General features: G+C 37.3%; 1 protein-coding gene across 1 annotated transcript; it reads right to left on the bottom strand.

Annotated features, from left to right (window-relative positions):
• Positions 1-13,113: 13,113 nt before the first annotated feature.
• Positions 13,114-13,671, bottom strand: LOC149255644 (uncharacterized). Its single transcript, XM_089455098.1, has one exon. It carries the CDS (start codon positions 13,669-13,671, stop codon positions 13,114-13,116), a length of 558 nt encoding a protein of 185 aa, XP_089311224.1.
• Between the last annotated feature and the right edge of the window lie 6,611 nt (positions 13,672-20,282).

Raw genomic sequence — 20,282 nt, 5'->3', positions numbered from 1 at the left:
CTATCATGCCACATCTCACTATTTTGATGGGTGTTTTCAATTTCTTCTAGTTCCATTTTGGTTCATCCATGGGTGGGTCCAAGTTAGATAGTTCATCCTTTCTAATAACTTAATGTTTTTCCTTGGTGTTGGCACATAAGTGATCTTCACTGGTGCTTCCTAACTTATTTTATCCATTTTGGGAAATGTGCTAATAAATTCCCTATTTCAAACCAAACTCTATACTGAAAAGATACATTTTCGTAATCCAAATTTTGTATCAAATATAAGTTTTTACATGTCAAATTTATTTCTACCTAAAACCTTTTGTTGAACTTCATTTCCACACATATTATAGCAGATGTTGCAATATTCTGGTTCTTTGTTTCCTTGATTTTGCAATGGAATTCTCCAAAGACATTGTTAATGAATAAGATAGAGGGTAAAGCACAAATATGTAAAGGGAAATTAGCAAATCTAATCCACAGAGGTGCTAAGCATAATGTTTCTATCGTACGAAGGATGATGTATAGGGTTTCATACATAACCCAAAATTTCCCCAAAATCATCTCTTGAGTTTAATATTAGAGCCTTATCTTCTACGAGATCAAACACACAACAATGGAGAACGTCTTTGCACAAGGGTAAATAAAAGATTCTACATTTCATCTTAAATTCCCATAATTCTAAATGTAGTTGTGTAGCTCAACTAGATGTGTCCAAATACCAATGAAGTGACATACAAGTCCATTTGTTTTGTAAAATGATACCCAAGATACAAAATGTTTCACTATAGAGAGTAATTAGTGGAACCTCTTGAACCAATAATTGACTTGACAAAAAAGAATATGAGACATTTTTCAAAATATAACAAAAATGAAGATTCATCTAATCTTACTATGCAAAATTTTAACATGTAATGAAAATTTTTAACTTGTAAATAATCCTTGTTACAGTGGCATATATCAAATACCACACACCCAAAAACTTATAACCCATTTGATATTATATACCAACACTAACCATAAATTATAATACCACATACTCAAAAACTTAAATTATCAATACCGCAAACCCAAAAATTTATAACCGATTTAATATTATATGACAACCATATCTAACCATAAATTCTAATGTGTATTAATAAAATCCATAAATTCTAATGTGTATTGATAAAATCAGGTGCGATTAAAGCAAATGAGAAAGATGCAATAAAGAATCTATGTCATGCGGAATCTAAAATAGTGAAAAAGCTCGCCAGCGATGGAAAGTTGTTTTTTCTTTGTAACGTTATTTTAACTTTTTATGATTCATGTATCCGTTGTTGCACGGCTCTCACAATTTACCGTGACCCACGCGGCGACTACCACAATGTTTCCTGTTACTACCTTCGCATGCACCCATGGATAATTCAAACAGTTGTCATGCACGCACCCACACAAAAAAACCCATTATTTTCAAATTTTAATTTTACACCCAATAAAAAGGTTTAACACTTTTTCCTCGAAACAAATTTACTATATTTTTTATTTTTTTCTTTTAAAAATAAAATAATAATTAAATTTAAATAATAATAATAAATATATTTTATTTTATTTTTCTTTTAAATATTTATATATTCCCACAAAAATAAATATAAAATAATAATTGGTTTTCTTGGTGATTAAATCTCACTTGTGAGCTTTGTTACTTTTTCTCCATGGAGCATGAATAACAAATATTATGTCTCATATTCTTCCAACGGCTTCTTCCTGTTGACATTACTATGGATGTTTTGTCAATATTATTTTACTGGACAATTTCGCAGATATACACATCTTTTGCTTAACTATTTCTTTTACGTCGTTGACATTACTATGCATGCTATTATCATTATTCTCCATGACATTCTCACAGATATACAGATCTTTTACTTAACTATTTTCCTTTTTAATATTGTGCTTTTATTTTGTTTGATGCTTTTTACATTACGATGGATGACGAGTTGTGACTCTGTTTTATCTTTCGATTTTTTTTTCATATAATATAACTTTAACAAATTGCACAGGGGGAGTCAAACAAAAGCATATACATTTAAATGAACATCAATAAATTGATATAGAAATTTAATTTTTCATTTTTAAAATATTTTCATCTGAACAGAATTTTAATCAGTGGATTCGTCTTAATTAATGAAAAAACTCACCAAAAAATTGCACTAAAAACAACTCATTAATATTGAGATAAGCACTAAAATCTATGTATCTATCATAACTAACACTCAAATTCATTGAAATTAAAATTCAAATTTATTCAAATTAAATAAGCAATAAAATCTATGTATCTATTATAACTAAAACTCAAATTCTTTCAAATGCATGAAAATATAAAATTAATACCCCTTTAATGAAATATTGATTGAAAACAATAAACTCACCCATTCACTTGTAATGGATTTATTTATTCTTTATAAATGAGATGTATATAATATTTTAAACTAATATAGTTTTTAATTATAGATATTAATAATTTTATTAATATCATAAGGCCTTGGATAGATGGTGATTACATGATCTTTTAAGACACTCTTTGATGTGAGGTTATTAGTTCAATTTTGTTTTACAAAAAGAAAATTATATTACTTATTTGTTTTTGTTAATTTTAACCAATATCTCTAGATAATTTTTAAAAACTTGAGTTTAAGATGTTTAATCTATAGAATTCAAGTGCCCCAAAGGGTGTTCAATCCATTTATGCATTCAAAAATGTATTTTAAATAATAAAAAAAATAACAACCTTACTTGAAATTGTATTTCTAAACTTGAGTGAAAAAAATTATTTCATCTAAATTAAAGTATATCTATAATTTTATCAAAAAAACAAAACACTCTAAACCTACAACATTATTCCTTGTTTATCATAATAGATTGTGGTAAAAAATGACCAAAACTAAAGATAGATAAGATATTGATAATACAATCAAACCCATCAATTTGATAGTGAGCTTATATGCTATCATTAATGCTAGACCTAATACAAACCTTTTCTTAGGTTATATTGAAAAATATTTTTGTACTCCCCAATTGGGGTGATTTGACAACAAACCAAGTGGCAGAGGATTATTCCTTGAGATCATCGGTGGCTCCACATGGATAATTACTCCACTTATGGTTATACAAGACAACATTTACTACGGATCGTGGGAGGTCTTGCCCGAAATTAATATAGTGAGGAGGATGCAGAGGCAATTCAGTAAGGCAAATTGGGAAATGGGTGTGGGTGGGTAGGGCAATTGGTTTTGTTTTCATGGTGACTCCCCAGGATTGCGGCCTTGGTTGCGAGGTGTTGCCCATTCTTTCATCTCTCTGGTGTAGCCAGGGGTGATTTCCTTTCTCTATCCCTAGGACCCAGGGTCACTCCGGGCAATCGAACCGAGTCGTCTCCATGCGCTAGTTTGATGGTGGCTTGGGGAATTGGAAGATGGGGCGACAAGCCTCCTTTTATTTTATTTGGGAAGAGGAGGAGCTACAACCGGGTTTCTCAGTCTGGTGGCTCTTGGTGTCTCTAAGTCCTCTGGAGGGATTTGGATTGTACGAGTCGATTCTTGCTTGGCTACTTTCTACCGTTACTTGGGGGAGGAAGGGTGTCGGGGACTCTGTGGGGGGTCTCGGTGCACCTGGAGGTCGAATTATGTTAGAAGGGATCTGCGGAAGGGGTGAAGCTAGGTTGCAGTGCTTCTTAGTCATGTGGGAAATAAAATTCGCAGAGTGGTGGGTGACGAGAGGGAATTGGCGTGGAGGCCCTCCAGTTTCACCTCTTGGTCTACCTCCTCTTATTCCTTTCAGATAGTGCTTGGAAAGTGGTCGGTGCAATTGGGGCAGAGCTTGTTTGGAGATGTGAACTGATAATCAAGCCACAGAGTGACCGAGGAAGTGTGTCGCGGAAGGGAGGAAGGTCTTGTCTCTCAGGGAGTGGCGTGTGCAGCTCAATTCAGTTGGAGGGAGGTTTCAAGTCAGGTGCTTCACCCTTCTAGGCAGTGTCTCTTCGTCACAGGTATTGTTAGTTGTTTTTATAAGGAATTCTACTTCGGGGGAACATCACCCCTATTTCTAGTTAATTGCTATTTCATCTCAATGCCTCAGAAAAGAGGCCGGGCCAGACATGATGGGGGTCAACAGTGGTAGGTGTGGCATCATGAGCCCTACCACAGTGCCTCATCGTCCAACTCAAAAAGTCGGGAGACCGAGGAAACTGAGATGGTCTCCCCAGTCCAGTGTTAAGGTCAAGTTGAAATTCCAACATCCCTTGACTCCATTCCTAGTAAATTACATCAACTACAGCTCAACATGGACGTCTATCGCAACCACAGGCATAAAGACAGGAATGAGACCATGGCACACTTCCAAGACATCCAGTGTAGTCAAAGCGTGATTTTAGAGCAGCTCGAGAGGGTGAGACGTCAACACCGTCGTATGATTGACCACCTTTGCAGTCTGGAACCAAGGGTGGAGCATATTGATTTTCATCTTCATGGTCGTGGTGGCCTCTTTGTTGCTCCTCCTTTGCTCCATCCTCACTAACCCCCCTAATTTGTAGTTGATAGTTTTGGTTTCCTTTGTGTTTATGTCAAGTTTTGGTTTCCTTTGTGTTTATGTCAAATATGCATATATATATATGTATGTACTTCGTAAATAATAGTTGTTACACTATCATTTTGGCTAGTTCCAGCCTTAGTCTCAAAAAATGGTTGGAATGAGAGAGAAGAGATTTGTAAGATAAACCATGTAAACCATATAATCATGAAAATATAATGCAAGTTTTCTTACCGACAATTTTTTTTTTTGCATGATTCACATTTATGTAAATAAATTCTCTCCATAACAAACAACATATTTCCTCAACATATAATTTCCTAATTCGTGGTAGGCGTCCCTATAGACCCTAGGTGGATGAACCAACGTTGTTAAAGTCATTGATGGACGACTGCTATGATGGGCGTGCGAAGCGATGGAAGCGAAGGGTTTTCTATTTCAATTAAAAAATGATTTTGAACATCGACGGATTCTTGTTGCTGCTGGTAATGTGGCATAGTTCAGTGAGTAGAAGGGGGAGATCCACAGTAGCGACTGTTAGAGTCATAGCCACTAACTTCTACCCGCCAAACTATGCTCTCCCAAACCACAACAGTGTTATGTGCACACTGCAACCCACCCCTGCAACATTTGGATATGGCCGAGCCTGCTTATCTGAAAATTGCCAAATACAAGATCGGGATTGTTCCCATCGTCTATAGAAGGTAATTAATTCGCACGGAATCCATATTTGCTAATTAATGAATTCATAATCAAGTACTTGCAATTGATTTCTATGAGGCTATGAATGCAACGTAGGGTCTCCTGCCTGAGAAAGGGAGGAATCTGATTTACAATCAATGGCCATTAATATCTATCTTCGATTTTGCACCGGAATTGGTTTAATCATATTCGGTATTCAACAATAATTTCATACTCTATGCACTATATTTGATAACACAATCATATTCCCCGATCAGTAGACCAATAACAATAATCAGCGACCAACGTTTTTATTATGATCAACAATTTCTTTTATATAGGTGCATATTCCTCATGCCGAATGATCAAGATTTGAACTTAAGGTCTATCTGTAATAATAATCTCTCTGTGATTGTATTGCAATGGCTCGCCAGGTGAAATAAGAAGGCCCTATATGACGCACTTGAAAAGGTGGCGGTAGGCTTGTTGTAATGGTCTACATACATATAGAAATAAGTTTGTTTGATGTTATTTTTTCAGTGGTATAAATGCATTTGGAAATTGCCTTTTTCTCCAATAGCCAAAAATAATATTTTTGCTTCAAATTTTGTTGGAATTATATTAAATGGATAACATCATAAATACAAAGTTCTACTTATAATTATTTAATTCAACCTGGTATTCATCAATAGCCAAAACTAATATTTTTGCTTCAAATTTTATTGGAATTATATTAAATGGATAACATCATAAATACAAAGTTCTACTTATATCATTTAATTCAACCTGGTGCTCATCACGAACATGGGAGGAACAAGGGACGTCCATGGCGTTTGAATAAAAGGGTCAAGGACTCGCTGGAAACCAATGTCACGACCACATTTCGTCGGACCCGCTTCCTCTTGTGCATTACAAAAGGAAAAAGGAATTAATATTGAGATCACTGTTTGGGAAATATCTGTACATCGTCCTCAGTTTGCTGGTTGTCGATAAGGGTAGGCATCAGGAATTATTTGGGCTCCTTTACAATACTTCACATTTTTGTTTTCCGTGGGGAGGGAGAGGAAGAAGAATAATAATTATTCTAATCATTGTGCAGATCTGTAGGAAGAAAAATGTTTGAGATGCATTCTGTAGGTTTTCTTTTGAGAAATAGCTTTTTGTTACTTAGATCGCCATAGCCAGTTTTATCACTGTAAAAAATTGTGTATGCCCTTTACCTTGCACCTGCCTATTAAAAAGACTAAGGGTGTATGTTCGTGATAGACATGCAGCTATATTTAAGCCCTTAGCTTCAACTGTTGGGAATCAAACCACTGGACAATAAGAGCTAGCTAGCGTGTAAAAATCAGAAAATAATGAAAATGCTGAATATTTGTATAGATCCAATTGCTTCTAAGTTCCAGATTTTGAGATCTGATTCAGACCCTCAGTTATGTGGTTACGATCTGTATTGGGCGCAGTGCGATCGTCGGGTCCAGATAGGTGATTATGGTAACTGTGATTCCATGCATAAGTGGAGGTTCTATATGGTAGTTTGCGTGTCACAGGTTGTTCATTATGTGTTTGGATGGTCAAAGCCTCATTAATAATAACATTATAGGGTTGCGGTATGGTTATATCTTGCAATAAAGATTTAGAGAAGCAAATGGAGCCTTGTACCCTGACAGCAATGAGTCTGAGTATGTGAGTTGTGGATGGAACATTACCATTGTAAATAATAACTGCATTGGCTTGTTAACCTTTTGTTTTTTTGGTGTAAGCTTGATAATATTTTATTTTCCTATTAATCATATATAGGTAGGTAACAAAAAATATGTCTGGTGGCTTGCCGGGGAAACGAGATCTATTGGTCACAGATCAACATCATATGTCGTCCAAAATTTAAATAGTTTGAGAATATTCATCCATGCTAAATAAGCTATTGTATCTACTATATGTTCTGTTATCAAAGTAAATGCTATCCGACTAGATCATAGTAGTAACAACAAAAATGAATTACTTCCTATCTTATCTTCATTCAATCATCTCATGATTCAGTGGGAGTCAGGGCCTTAGCACTCAACCCAGGAATTTCATTCTGTAGCAAGCTTTGAATTTGTTTCTCCTTTTGGCCTAAGCAGATATTCTCATGATACAACTGCACTTGTACAACGTCGTTCTCCCTTTGAATATCTTTTAAGCTTGGCCCCTTTTGTTGTGTTTGCGGTGGCACCTCCAAATTCCTATTTTCTGTCATGGCCCTTGCCAGTAGGTTTTTCATAACCCAGTAAGGTTGGATTGTTTGTCTGAATAGAGTTTTCCTACCACGGGTGTGTCCCAAGTCTATGAACAAGGCATCCCAGTGCTTCGCTCGAAGCGGCTCTACCATTGCTTTGGCATTCAACTCTGCCTCCCATGTCGAAATTATGGCCTTGACCTATGCGAAGCTCCCCCACCATATGCATGCATGAGGTTCTGCATATTTTCCTCTCTTGTTTTCCTGCCCCTCTTCTGCTGGGTCTTACTGGTCGAGACCACCGACGTTTTCTTTTTGTTGTCTATCAGTGTGCAGGCACGAAGGCACCCTCTTCTTCCTCACCCCACTTTAGCCTTCACCATTTTTCCGTCAATTAGACTTCCTTCCAGCCACGACAACTCTTGAATACTTAACTTGTCCTAGAGCAAGAGCACCAGAGTCAGAGGGGGAGGAAAACTAAACAGGCCTGTAAGAGTAGTGTCATAAGAAACATTAAAACCAAACCAAATGTCAGTGTTTCCATCCACTCATTCCTTGTGGAACACCATTATAGAGTCACGATTCCAGGTTTGAGGGGTGTAACTCAAATTCCCCCCAACCCCTTCAAGGCTTGCCTTCATCCTCATTGTGCCCAGATTTAAATGAATTTCTTCCCTTTGCCTCTCAATTCTCCCCTTGGTGCAACCAGCCCTCTAGCTTCCTAGTTTAGGCCCTACCACAACCATTTTGACAGACTCACAGTTTTGGAATACTCAGGAATTAGGATGCAAGTGGCTGACCAAATTCTGACTGAATTGACAGGCCCGCCGAGGTTTCGAGGCTCCGGCTAGCCATTCTTGCCCCTTTGGATTTTGAAATTGCCATATAACCCGACCTTCATTGAATTGGCTGAAAGGTTGGTAAAGGACATACCCATGATAGGCAACATTCCATCCCTCTGGCTTTTCATTCTACCCTTGACCTTGCCATGTCTCTAGTTCCACGAAATTAACCATGCTGTTGCATAATTGGCTGTCGCACCGGGTGTAGAGTCCCTCAAATCCCCCTTAATGCCCCACTGAACCAAAATTTTACCAGAAAGCCGAAAAACAACCGGTAGGTTGAACTCCCCAGTTTATAAGGCCCTGACACACCATTCCTAGCTCATTGGGCTAGAAAATCACCCGAGTACTAGACAAAACTAGACTGGAAAAGCACGCAAGTGGTTTGGACCCCAGACACACTTTTATTTCCTCTCTGACCCAAAGAATTTCCAGGTGACCACAGGCCCTCAAGGGAGCCTCAGCCCCTTCCAGGTCCTAAACACCTAGTATTAACGAAAGTAAGGGTGAAGTTCACAACCCAAGTGCCAAGAGTCACCCCTAACCCTCCATGCATCCCCCGTTTTCCCAACAAGTTACCATATAATATAGAAATTAAAATACCGAACTTCAACAACAGAGAACTGAACCAAATTCCATCAAAAAATTGTGAAACAACCACCATTCGATGTCAAACCAGCCTCCATTCTTACAACATTAACTCCATATCAAGACTAAGGCAGGCCTGAATTACAACATCTTCCTGCTGGTGGCGACAATCCCTCCTTCTGCAGGAAAGTTCCTCCCCCCTGCTACCAGTCTTGTCTCTCGTGGGCAAGTTCCTCCTCAAACCCTGCATGCATACTTTAGTGTCCCTCGCCACCATTCTCACTTTCTTGACACCTTGCGTTACCATTTTGCTTCCCAAGGTAGCTGACACCTGTTGTCATTCTCTCCTAGTCCTTAATGTTGCATGGGTGTGGGGTCCTTGGGTGGGCCGCCCACCAACCCTGTCCTCTTTCTCCTCACATATGTCGTCGATCCTCTAAAGGATCTCCTTTCCAATCACATCCCGATCGAGGGCCCTGACTTCCTTCCTTGTCTTTTTCCAGAATCTCCCTCAGAGCTTCCATACCTTCTACCTAGTTTGTCTCATTCCCAGGGATGTCTAGGTTCTTTCTCATATCACTGCATCCCCGGTTTGCGAGGAGGTTAGCTACAGCATTCCCCGAATGACGTACATGTTTCGAGATAAGGTATGATATATCTTCGATGAGAACCCCTATTTCCTGGACTGACATTGTTGTTTTGTAACTCTTGCTTATTTTTTCCTAGTGTGTACTGTGTTGAAGCTTTTTAACAATAATTATCACGAAGGTGGAGTCACCTTCCTCCACCAATTTCTAAAATATTTCCCTTCTTGCAATTTCCAATCCATGTTTGAGTGCATTTAATCCTACCTCATTGTTTCTTGCGATTCCACATTTGAATGGAAATAACCGGACTTCTCTACTATGGTTATCTCTGAATATACCTCCAAATCCGGCTTCACCAGGGTTTCCTTTAGACGCTTTGTCAAAGTTCAATTTTATGAATTCCTCAGGAGGGCATGTGAAGTGTGAGAGGGATTGAGTGTGAGAGGGATTGAGTGGGGGGGGGGGGTGAGGTTTTCCATGAATTGGGCATTAGCATTTGCGGAGACAAGTTGAGCATTGCTAGGATTTGACCCTCCTGGGGTGTTGCTTCCCAATCCTCTAGATACCATTTCTCTTCCAGAATGGTTTCATGTATGTTTTGGTTAATAATCTTCCATACCTTCACTACGATATTTTTTTCGTCTTTGAATACCCTTCAGTTTTTGTCTTTCCACACCGCCCAAAGGAGAAATCCTATAGAGATGTCCCAAGCTCGGTTGAGGATGGGGCTCTTATGTATTCTCTTTCTCCAATTTTGTATTGTTTCCTTTAAGCTTGAGAAATCTCTGTCTGAATGGCCAAAGAGGACTTCATGATTCTACCATAGTTAGTTACTAAAGGGGCATGAGTTTAAGAGGAGCTCCATCATTTCTGTTTGAGCCTCGTACATATAGCAAGATGAAGTTCCCCGAACCCCTCGTTTCTGTAATTGGTCCCATGTAAGAGCTCGGCCATGGAGAACCAACCAGAGGAAGAAGGCTACCTTCGACCATAGTTGTCCCATCCATATTCTTCCCCAGATGGGTAGACATTGTTGTTGTTGGTGTTCTACTTTTAGTTGATAGCCCTCTTGTATTGTGAAGATTCCTTTATTCATGTATCCCCATCTGATGATGTTCATTCCTTATAAGATTGTTAGTCTTCAAGAACTGACCTCTTTACCATATGCTGCCATTGGGGGGATTCTGGCGCATTGGGCTAGTGTTGCCTCCCTTTCCACTCTCTCTAGGTTGATATAGCATTTGCTTCCCAAAATTTATTCAGAATTAGGTTTGTTGGTCGATTTGTGAATAAGAATATCTCTACAAGGCCCTGTCGACTAAAGATTTTTTCCCTCTGTTGCCAAGCATCTTGCCAGAACCTTGCCTTGTCCCCCCCTGATCTCCCAGAAGTTGTGGTTCCTTATCAGATCTCGGTTATCTACTGCTAGGTTCCATATGGTTGATCCCTTTGTAGTTTCCTGAGTTCTCTGTCTCCCTTCCATCGTTGTTGGCATTCTGTATTTCCTTTCCCAAATTTTTTTCCAAAGTCATTTCCTCCCTCGATCCATCTCGACCAAAGCTTTTCTCCCATGACCTGGTTTAGAATATAGGGATCCCTGAGACTCAGATCCCCTGCTAATCTAGGCTTAGTTAACCAGTTCCAAGAGAGGAGGCCCCATTCCTTGACTTTTTGTGTCCCTTGCCATAAGAATTTCCTAAAGATATTTGTCATTTGATTGCATACCATTTTGGGCGTGGGTAGACATGAGAGCTGGTAAATGAGGATTGATTGTAGCACCGCTTTCAGGAGGATGACTCTACTTTCCATGTTGAGGGCTTGCAAGGTCCAGTTCCGAAGATGAACTTGAATTTGGTCGAGGAGAGCCTTCCAGTTTGACACTCGTAGGGGATTGAAATTTATGGGGATACCCAAATATTTCAAGGGAAGGGTGCCTATTCGAAAGCTCATGGTTCTAGCTAGGAAAGTTTGTGATTGAACAACAGTATTGAAGAAAAAGATATTTGACTTTTCTTTATTGATCTGAGTTCCTAAAGCGTTCATGAAATGTTGTAGGATAGCTAGAAGAGACCTTTCTTATCTAAGGGTAGCTTGGTAGAACATCATAATGTCATCAACAAATTGTTTATGAGTTAATGGTAGATCGTTCCCCCACATGCACATTCCTTTAAATTGTCCTACTTGAGCCTTTTCTTTGAGATATCGCCCTAGGCCTTCAGCTGCTAATATGAACAAGAAAGGTGAGATCGGGTTGCTTTATCTAAGCCCCCGAGTGGCATTGAATGTCTTTATGGGGGCTCCATTAATTAGGATGGAGAACATCAGGTCGATATAAAGGAAGAAATCTAATGGATCCAACGAGGATCAAAACCAAAGGCTTTTAGAATACTCAGTAGATAGGTCCAACTCAGGCGGTCATGGGCTTTAGATAGGTCCAACTTAATCATCATTCCTTTAGATTTGAGGCTCTTGAGGGAGCGGATGGCTTCTTGGGTTGTTATTATGCCATCCAGGATTTGGCAGCCTTTGATAAAGCCAATCTTCTCTTGGGAGACTAAAGTCAGGAGGATCGGTTTAAGCCAATTTACCATAATGGTTGAGAGGATTTTGTATATGATGTTACACAAGGCTATAGGCCTGAATCCCTGAGGCTCTTCTAAGTGATTAGATTTAGGAATTAAAGCTATGAAGGTAGAGTTGAGGGCTGGATGTACCTTTCTCGTCCTTCTAGATTCTTCAACCACCTCTAGTATGTCATTACCCAGAATTGGCTAGGCTGCTTGAAATAATTCAACGGTGAATCCATCCAGTCTCGGTGCTTTTTTTTTTTCCAATCCTTTGACCACCTCCTCCACCTCTTCCAATGTGACAACTCTCATGAGGGCCAGGTTCTGATCCCTGCTGACTAGTTGGGGTATATGCCTGGTTATCCAATCAATAGCTTCTGATCTGTCAGGCAACGGTTCTGACAAGATATTTTGGAAGTGGTTAACCAGCAGATCTTCCATCTCTTCATTTTGTACCAATCAGTTTCCTCCTGGGTCTAGCAGTGAGAATATTCTATTATATTGCCTATGTTGTATCATAGCTTTATGGAAGAAGCGGGTGTTTCTTTCTCCCTCCTGGAGCCATTGAACTCTCGATTTTTGCTTCCATAAAATATCTTCTTGTTTCCTCCTTTCTTCAATCCTGGTCAGAACTCTGCCTTCTTCCTCCACTAAGGAGCCCGAGTGGTCGTTTTTTATCATTTTTTGTTGGATTTGTTGCATCTATGCCTAGAGTTTTTCCTGATTGTGCTGGATATTTCCAAATTATTCTTTGTTTCATTTCTTGATCTTTCCCTTGAGCTCTTTCAGGCGTAGCTGGAATGTATGCATTACATTTCTCCCTTGTTCAGTACTCGAGGTCCACCAGTCCTTCACTTTGTCAAGGAAGGAGGGATCGCGTAACCAAAAGGCTTCAAACCAGAAGGGTCAGTTTTGTTGCCCTTGTTTCAGGTCTACTTCTAGCCAGATAGGCCAGTGATCGGAGCCCATGCATGGCAGAATCGAGGCTTCATAGTAAACATCCCTGCTTATCAAGTCTTCAGTTTCTAGAAAACGATCCAACCTTAATGCCACCTGATGAGCTCCTCCCTTTCGATTATTCTAGGTGTGTGTTCCATTAATGGTAGGGATGTCGACCAACTGTAAATCTGCTTGCATGTCCCTGAACAGTTCCATTTCTGGTTCTTCTCTTCTTATCCCTCCTTTTTTCTCTGCAAGTGATGTTATCAGATTGAAATCCCCTCCTATCAACCATAATTTTTCTGTATGCATTTGACTCAGTTTCCTTATACTTTGAAGGAATCTTTCCTTCTCCCCTGGAGTGTGAGGGCCATATATTGCTGAGATAAGAACCCATTCCCTGGTTCCAATGTTGTGAAACCATCCTGACAAGATGCGTGGCATACCCATCCAATAGTCTACCATTACCTTCGTGGGATTCCATAGTATTGCAATTCCTCCTGCACTTCCTTTTGCATCTATTGCTACTGCTTCGTATTTGGGTTTGATTTTTCTAAGAATATCCTCTATTTTCTCCCCTGATACCTTAGTTTCCTGGAGAAGCACGATCTGTGGCTTCTCCTTTTTCAATCTGTCTTGTAAGTATCTCTGCTTGCATTGTTTGTTGAGACCCCTCACCTTCCATGAGATAACTATCATTAGGAAACTTTGTAGAGTTGTGGGAATACTGCTAAGAGCGGTATTACCTTTCCCGTATTAACCATCATCTCTCCCATTATTTGTATTGAGTCCTGCAGGTTTCTTCGTCCCCTTTTCTTCCCCCCTTTGCTTCTGATATGTTGGTCTTGTGAGCTTTCTTGTTGCATGCCTAGTTGTTCCACCAGATCTCCCTGTCTCTACCCTTGGTTAGCCATATTTTGCTGGAACGTTTCTTTTGGACCTTTGGGATGAATCTTTCATCTAGGTGCCTCCATTCATTCAAGAGTATTTTCAGAACCACTTCCTCCGTGCTCAACTCCTCCCTAGCAGCATCGACTTCCATTGCAGTAAGATCGATTGGTTCTGACTCTTCTTTCTCTGTCAATTCTATTTGGGCTTTCCTCTTTAGGGTGATCGTAGATTTGGCTGGATCGCTTCCTTTGTCCCTATCCCGATTCTCTATTAGTTCAATCACTTTTGAGGTTTCCCCTTCCTCTTTCCCTTTTCTTTTGGTTATTAGATCCTAGGTTCTGCTACATCCTCGTGTTCTTCCTTTTGTGCATAACCTCTTTGAACCCCTCATTTGTTTCTTGTGGGGGGTTCTTTTCCTGCTCCACCTTTAGGTCTGCCAGGCCAAACTGGTTCAACGAACATGCTTTGTAGAGGTGACCATACTCGTGACACCGATGGCAGCGAAATGGAATGTGCTCGTAATCTAGGGTTTGTTGCCAGATCTCTTCCTGGTACTCTAGTTCCACTGAGTTAGGAATGGGCTCCAAGATATTCATATAGACACAGATACAGGCATAGGAGGTATATCTTCCCCTGCGAGTAGATTCTGCTATTTTCACAAATCTTCCTATTGAGTTACCAATACCTTCCAGTATTTCTGGATCCCAGAAATCCATTGGAAGGCCAAAGAGGTGAACCCAAATGGGAGCTGCCAGAAACTGCTCCTTGTCTGGGTTATAATATTCCTCCTAGTATCGCATGAAGAGCCTTGCATTATGGGAAAAATATGGGCCATTTTCAAAAACCCTTTCCTTATTTTGCAAGTTCAAGAAGATTACCGTAAAGAATCCTCTATGTCCCAATTTGAGTTCTATATGACCTTTTCGCTGTCATATTTGTTGTATCCATTTTATCATATCCTTCTTTTTCAGCGATACACCAATGAATTTGCATATCATCGCATGATCATTCATGTAAGTATGATATTTTTCCAATTTATTCAGTAGGATTACAAAACAAGGTTTCTCTGTTTCACAAGGCAAACATTGCCCATGACTTCGTGCCTGTCGCTGGGCTCCAAGGACAAGACCAATGTTAGGGTTGATGGCTTCATGGGACCAGATTGGTAGCGAGTTTTCCCGCTTAATTTGCCGACAACTACACTACGGTAGGAGGGGATCTTCCCATCTAGAGCTTGCATCACCCCTGTCAAATGCAAGCATGGCATGTTCGTGCAAGGCCTTCAGAATTTGTCGGCGTTCGACAAGGTCACCAAACCCTAGCTTGCTGTCATCAAATTCTCCCCAGCGTTCCGTCTTGATATTATCCAAGCTCCTACCTTAATGGATGGCTGGTTAACCTTTTGAAAACAATTTGTGCCCTTAATTTTTGGTCTTTCTTTTCAGTCATATTGTTGTCATCACAATTTTGTTGACTGCGTTCAGGTTTTTCTTCCACGAGGATCCGAATTGTGCTATGAATAATGTGGTATAGGAACGAACGAAAACAACAAAAACAGGCCTATCGGCCATTAATGCACTGTATATACATTTATAATATTATAAATTATTTATAAGTTTAAACAACACGTGTCTACCTAACCAAATAAATTTAACTTAACGAGGGTGTGTGTTCTATATTCCAGTGTTACCTAACCAAATAGATTTAACGTGCTCTCTATTAAGTATTCCACTATAGTGGGGTAGTTAATAATATACATGTATCTTAGTAGAATTAAAAATTAATAATATGTACTTTAAAATTAGATTTAAAATAATATATAATATAATAATATACGTTTTTGTAGATTTAAAAATTAATAATATGTGTTTTTAAAATTAAATCTAAGATTATTATATGTTTTTAGGTTATATGTTTAAAATTGGTTAAAATAAAATCTATGAGATTAAATTAAATATTTGTTTAGTTTTAAAATTATTTAAAATTTTATTATTATTATTATTATTTTTAATTTAAATTTCCATATATAATATAAATGATTTATTGAGAATAATGTAAATGTTTTAAATTGATTTTTGAATAACTTAAATTTAAATTTATTTTAGAAATAAGGAAGTGTGAAGATAAGAAAATATCATAATTACATATTTATGTGGTAGTTTTGAATTTTTGAGCTGTAAATTTATACACTTGCCAAATAAAATAATTAGTCAATTTAATGGAATATCTAAAGGTACAAGAGAGAACCACTTATTAAAATCTAAAATTTCGAAGTGAAGAGTATATTTATATCATCCCTTGCTATGTTCATCTTCTTTTATTTTAATGGAGTAACTTAAGTTAAAGAGTTGGTGCAAGTTAATACTTCTCTTTCATAATATGTTAATTACAATATAATTTTATAAAAGAAAAAATATGTTAATCATAAAAAAAATATTTAAAATATCTACACAATTTATTATCAAAATATAGTATAAAAAGATAAATATAGAAAATCAAATTAACTTTTATAATTACTTTGATAAACATGTGTATATGGTTGACTATTGTTGACATGGTCAACTATAGTCAACATGAGCATCATAGCCAACAATATTCAACATGACTACCATGATGAATTGTACTTACCAAAGGCATCATGGTCTATCTGTAAGTGACTTATTGTGAACCACAGTGAATTATATTGAACCATAATGGATGGCCATGGTTGACCATGGAGGCCTATAGTGCATGGTCAAGGTTAACCATAGTCAAACCATGGTTAGCCATTAACAACCACCATTGCAATGGTAACCATGGTCAATTCATGGTCAACTATAGACAAATCATAGTCAAATCATTGTCAACTATAAATAAACCATAGTCAAAATATGACCAACCATAGTCAAGTTGTATTCAAACCATGGTCAACTATAGTCAATCATATTCAACTATGGTTGAACATAGGAAAACCATGGTCAATTGATGGTCAATCATAGTCAAACCATATTCAACCATAGTCATTCATGATCAACCATAGTCAAATCATGGTCATAGTCAATCATGATCAACCATAGTCAAACCATGGTAAAAACTAATCATGCAATTGTTAAACGTAGTCAAAACATAGTTAGTGATGTTTAAACATAGTGAATTTGGACAACCACATATCAATCCCTTGGGTTTATTAATCTAAGGGTTAATATTCTTAGGGTATAATATTATTCATAGGGTTGATAATATTAATCCTAGGGTTTAATATAAATACCTTAGGTTTATAATCATGGTGAACCATGGTCTAATGTCACATTGTGACCAAGATTGTCTCAATCTGAAAATCAACCATGGTCAACCATGGTCCAACATCGCATTGTGACAAAGATTGTCTCAATATGAAAATCAACCATGGTAAACCATAGTCAACCATGTTTATTTTAGGGTTAATAATATTTATTTTACGGTTTATATACTTTGGGTTTATAATATTAATCCCTTGGGTTAATAATCCCTTGGGTTTATTATTCTCTTGAGTTTATTAATCGAAGGGTTCATATTCCTACGGTATAATATTATTCATAGGGTTGATAATATTAATCCTTGGGTTTATAATATTAATCCTTGGGTTTATATAATATTAATCTTTGATTTTATAATCATGGTCAACCATGGTCCAACATCGCGTTGTGACAAATATTGTTTCCATATGAAAATCAATCATGGTCAACCATGCTCCAATGTCGCATTGTGACAAAGATTGTCTCAATATGAACATCAACCATGGTAAACTATGGTAAACTATGTTTATTTTAGGGTTTATAATATTTATCTTAGGGTTTATATACCTTAGGTTTATAATATTAATCCCTTGGGTTTACAATCCCTTCGGTTCTTAGGTTTATAATATCAATCCTTTGGGTTTATTAATTTAAGGGTAAGTATTCCTACCTTATAATATTATTCATAGTGTTTATAATATTAATCCTTGGGATTAATAGATCCCTTAGATTTATAATCAGGGTGAACCATGGTCCAACATCAAATTGTGACAAAGATTTTCTCAATATGAAAATCAACCATGGTCCAATGTCGTATTATGACAAAGATTGTCTCGATATGAAAATCAATCATGCTCAACCATGGCCTGATTATTGTTAATATTTATTAGTTATTATTCATATTTCTTATTATTATTATTAAGTAATTCTTATTAATATTTATTAATTAAATAATGCTACTAAATTTAATTAACAATAAAAATAATAATATTTATTAATAATAGTAGTAATATTAATCAATTATTAACTAATAATACTGTTAATCATCATAATTATACGCTTTTGGGGTATACCAACCGCATTTACTAATGTGGTTGCGCTAGTTTAATTAAAATGACAGAAAATGCATAACTACCTTTAAGATAAATCAAAAAATATTCTAGAATATTAAATGGATATTAAATCTTTCACATCTAATAATTATTGATAATTAAATTAAAATTCTTAAAATTTTATATTTGATACATAAAGATGTGATTGTATTAATTGACCAAGTACAAAATATTTTTCAAACAAAATTCCTCTGTTTGCAAAATTTACTATGTGTATGTGTTTGAGTTTTTCAGAAATGAAGAATGGAGAGTTGTTGCATTAGGGCTCCAACACTTGTTGCCCCAACAAATCCATTAAATATTGAAAATTAACTTTATTACATGTATGTAATTTATTTCTGTTTATAATTTGATGTTTTTCTATAATTTGCTTGTGGATATATATCCAACAGTCCAGACTCAATAAATTTCTCCTCCACCAAACCTTAGCATGATATGGTCTGCATTTGAATAGGGGAACCAACCAATAGAGCAGGAAAAGAGCTAGTAATACAAATAAGGGACATGAATGGAAGGTGAAATTGTAAGCGAACCTGGAATGGACGACGCTTCTGCGGAAAGGACCCTAAGGTAGGATAGATTCTACACAATGAGGCAGTAGATCCCCTCTCCCACCTGACGTATTGGAGAGAATGATGGACCTATTGAGTTGCTGCCACAATTGGTACGTCGGCCAAAAACATGATGTGGCCCAGTGGAAGAACTTACTACCATAGTTACCAAGTTCGCTTGAATTGGACAAAGGAATACGAAAATTTGACCATTCGATTCCTATATGAACAAGGGAGCCACTGTCGTAGCAGTAGTCCCTGCCGGGGCCAGAAATATGAACAACAATATTGGTGTGCTCAAATGCAAGAAACCTCCCGCTTTCAGAATCATTGCCATAATCATTGCCATAGGAGGATTAGTTACAAGAGATGGTGCAAAAGCTCCATTCAGTCACCACAACTACGGTGAAAAGATAGTGTTTTACGTCCGCGTTGGGCCTTGGATTTTTACAGATTTATGCTGCACATTCAAACTACCATAAATTTCAAATGCCAATACCAGATTTATGATATTTGCTGCTAGTTTCATTCTTGATTTTATGGTTGTCTTTTTTCGGCATTGCAATCTTGTTGATTTAGATTTCGCACCCACCCACAGCTATTTGCTGTTGCAGAAAATTCGTTTGGGAAATTGACAGAAACCTAGCCATTGAGTTTAAAGTGAATAATATAATGAAGAATTCTATGATTTATAGTGAAGATAAAGTGTCCTGTTTCAACATAGGATGCAACATAGTTAAGTATTGGTTTATATTAACCAATATAATTCATTCGAACTTGAAAAAAGTCATTTCAAATGAAAATTCTATTAAGTTTTTATTTCGCAAATAATTAACATTATTATTTTAAGTCGTTGTTTCAATACATATAAAGCTATTTTAAATCACTTAATATAAAATTTTGAGTCATAATCAGTTGCATAAAAGCTTTGTTCCTCATGTTTTCATTGGCAAAGCATTATAGCCCGAAGTTTGATACCCTTCAGCATGGTTTTATACCCTTCAGAATGGTTTTATGAGAAATTGTAATCCATGGAAGCTGTAAGTGCGTGCGGGAGTGAGAGCTACAAATAAAAGGGACCAAAATTAAGAATAATTGGATTACACAAAATGTTGAAATATTTTACTCTCTCGCGCGTTTTTTCAAATACATTTCGTTATCTATAGTCATTCTTTATCTTTGTCCAATATTAATACAAAATACCTAAGGAAACGATGGTTGGATTCCAATGACCTTTCTTCCTTGGAAACCTTCCCATTCTCAAATCACTGGTTTCATGTATTACTCAGCATCCTGAATTTGGGAAACCCTTCGAAGGGTCGAACCCTAATGGCATCACTAAAAGACCCACCTGCGCAAATTTGAGATTCAGGGCAATTATATAATCTGGGCCAATACCCAAGTTAGTTCAAAAACAACAGGGACAAAAGAGTCTAGATTAACCTGCAATTTTTGCAAGGGCAACCTCAATGACCCTATAAGAAGAAAACAAAACATAACAA

Source organism: Pinus tabuliformis, chromosome 7, assembly GCF_031772625.1.
Source record: "Pinus tabuliformis cultivar Carrire ecotype Pingquan chromosome 7, CPIR1, whole genome shotgun sequence".
Lineage (NCBI taxonomy): Eukaryota > Viridiplantae > Streptophyta > Pinopsida > Pinales > Pinaceae > Pinus > Pinus tabuliformis.
Note: the sequence above shows the minus strand (reverse complement) of the source record. Positions and strands in the feature narration are given on the sequence as shown.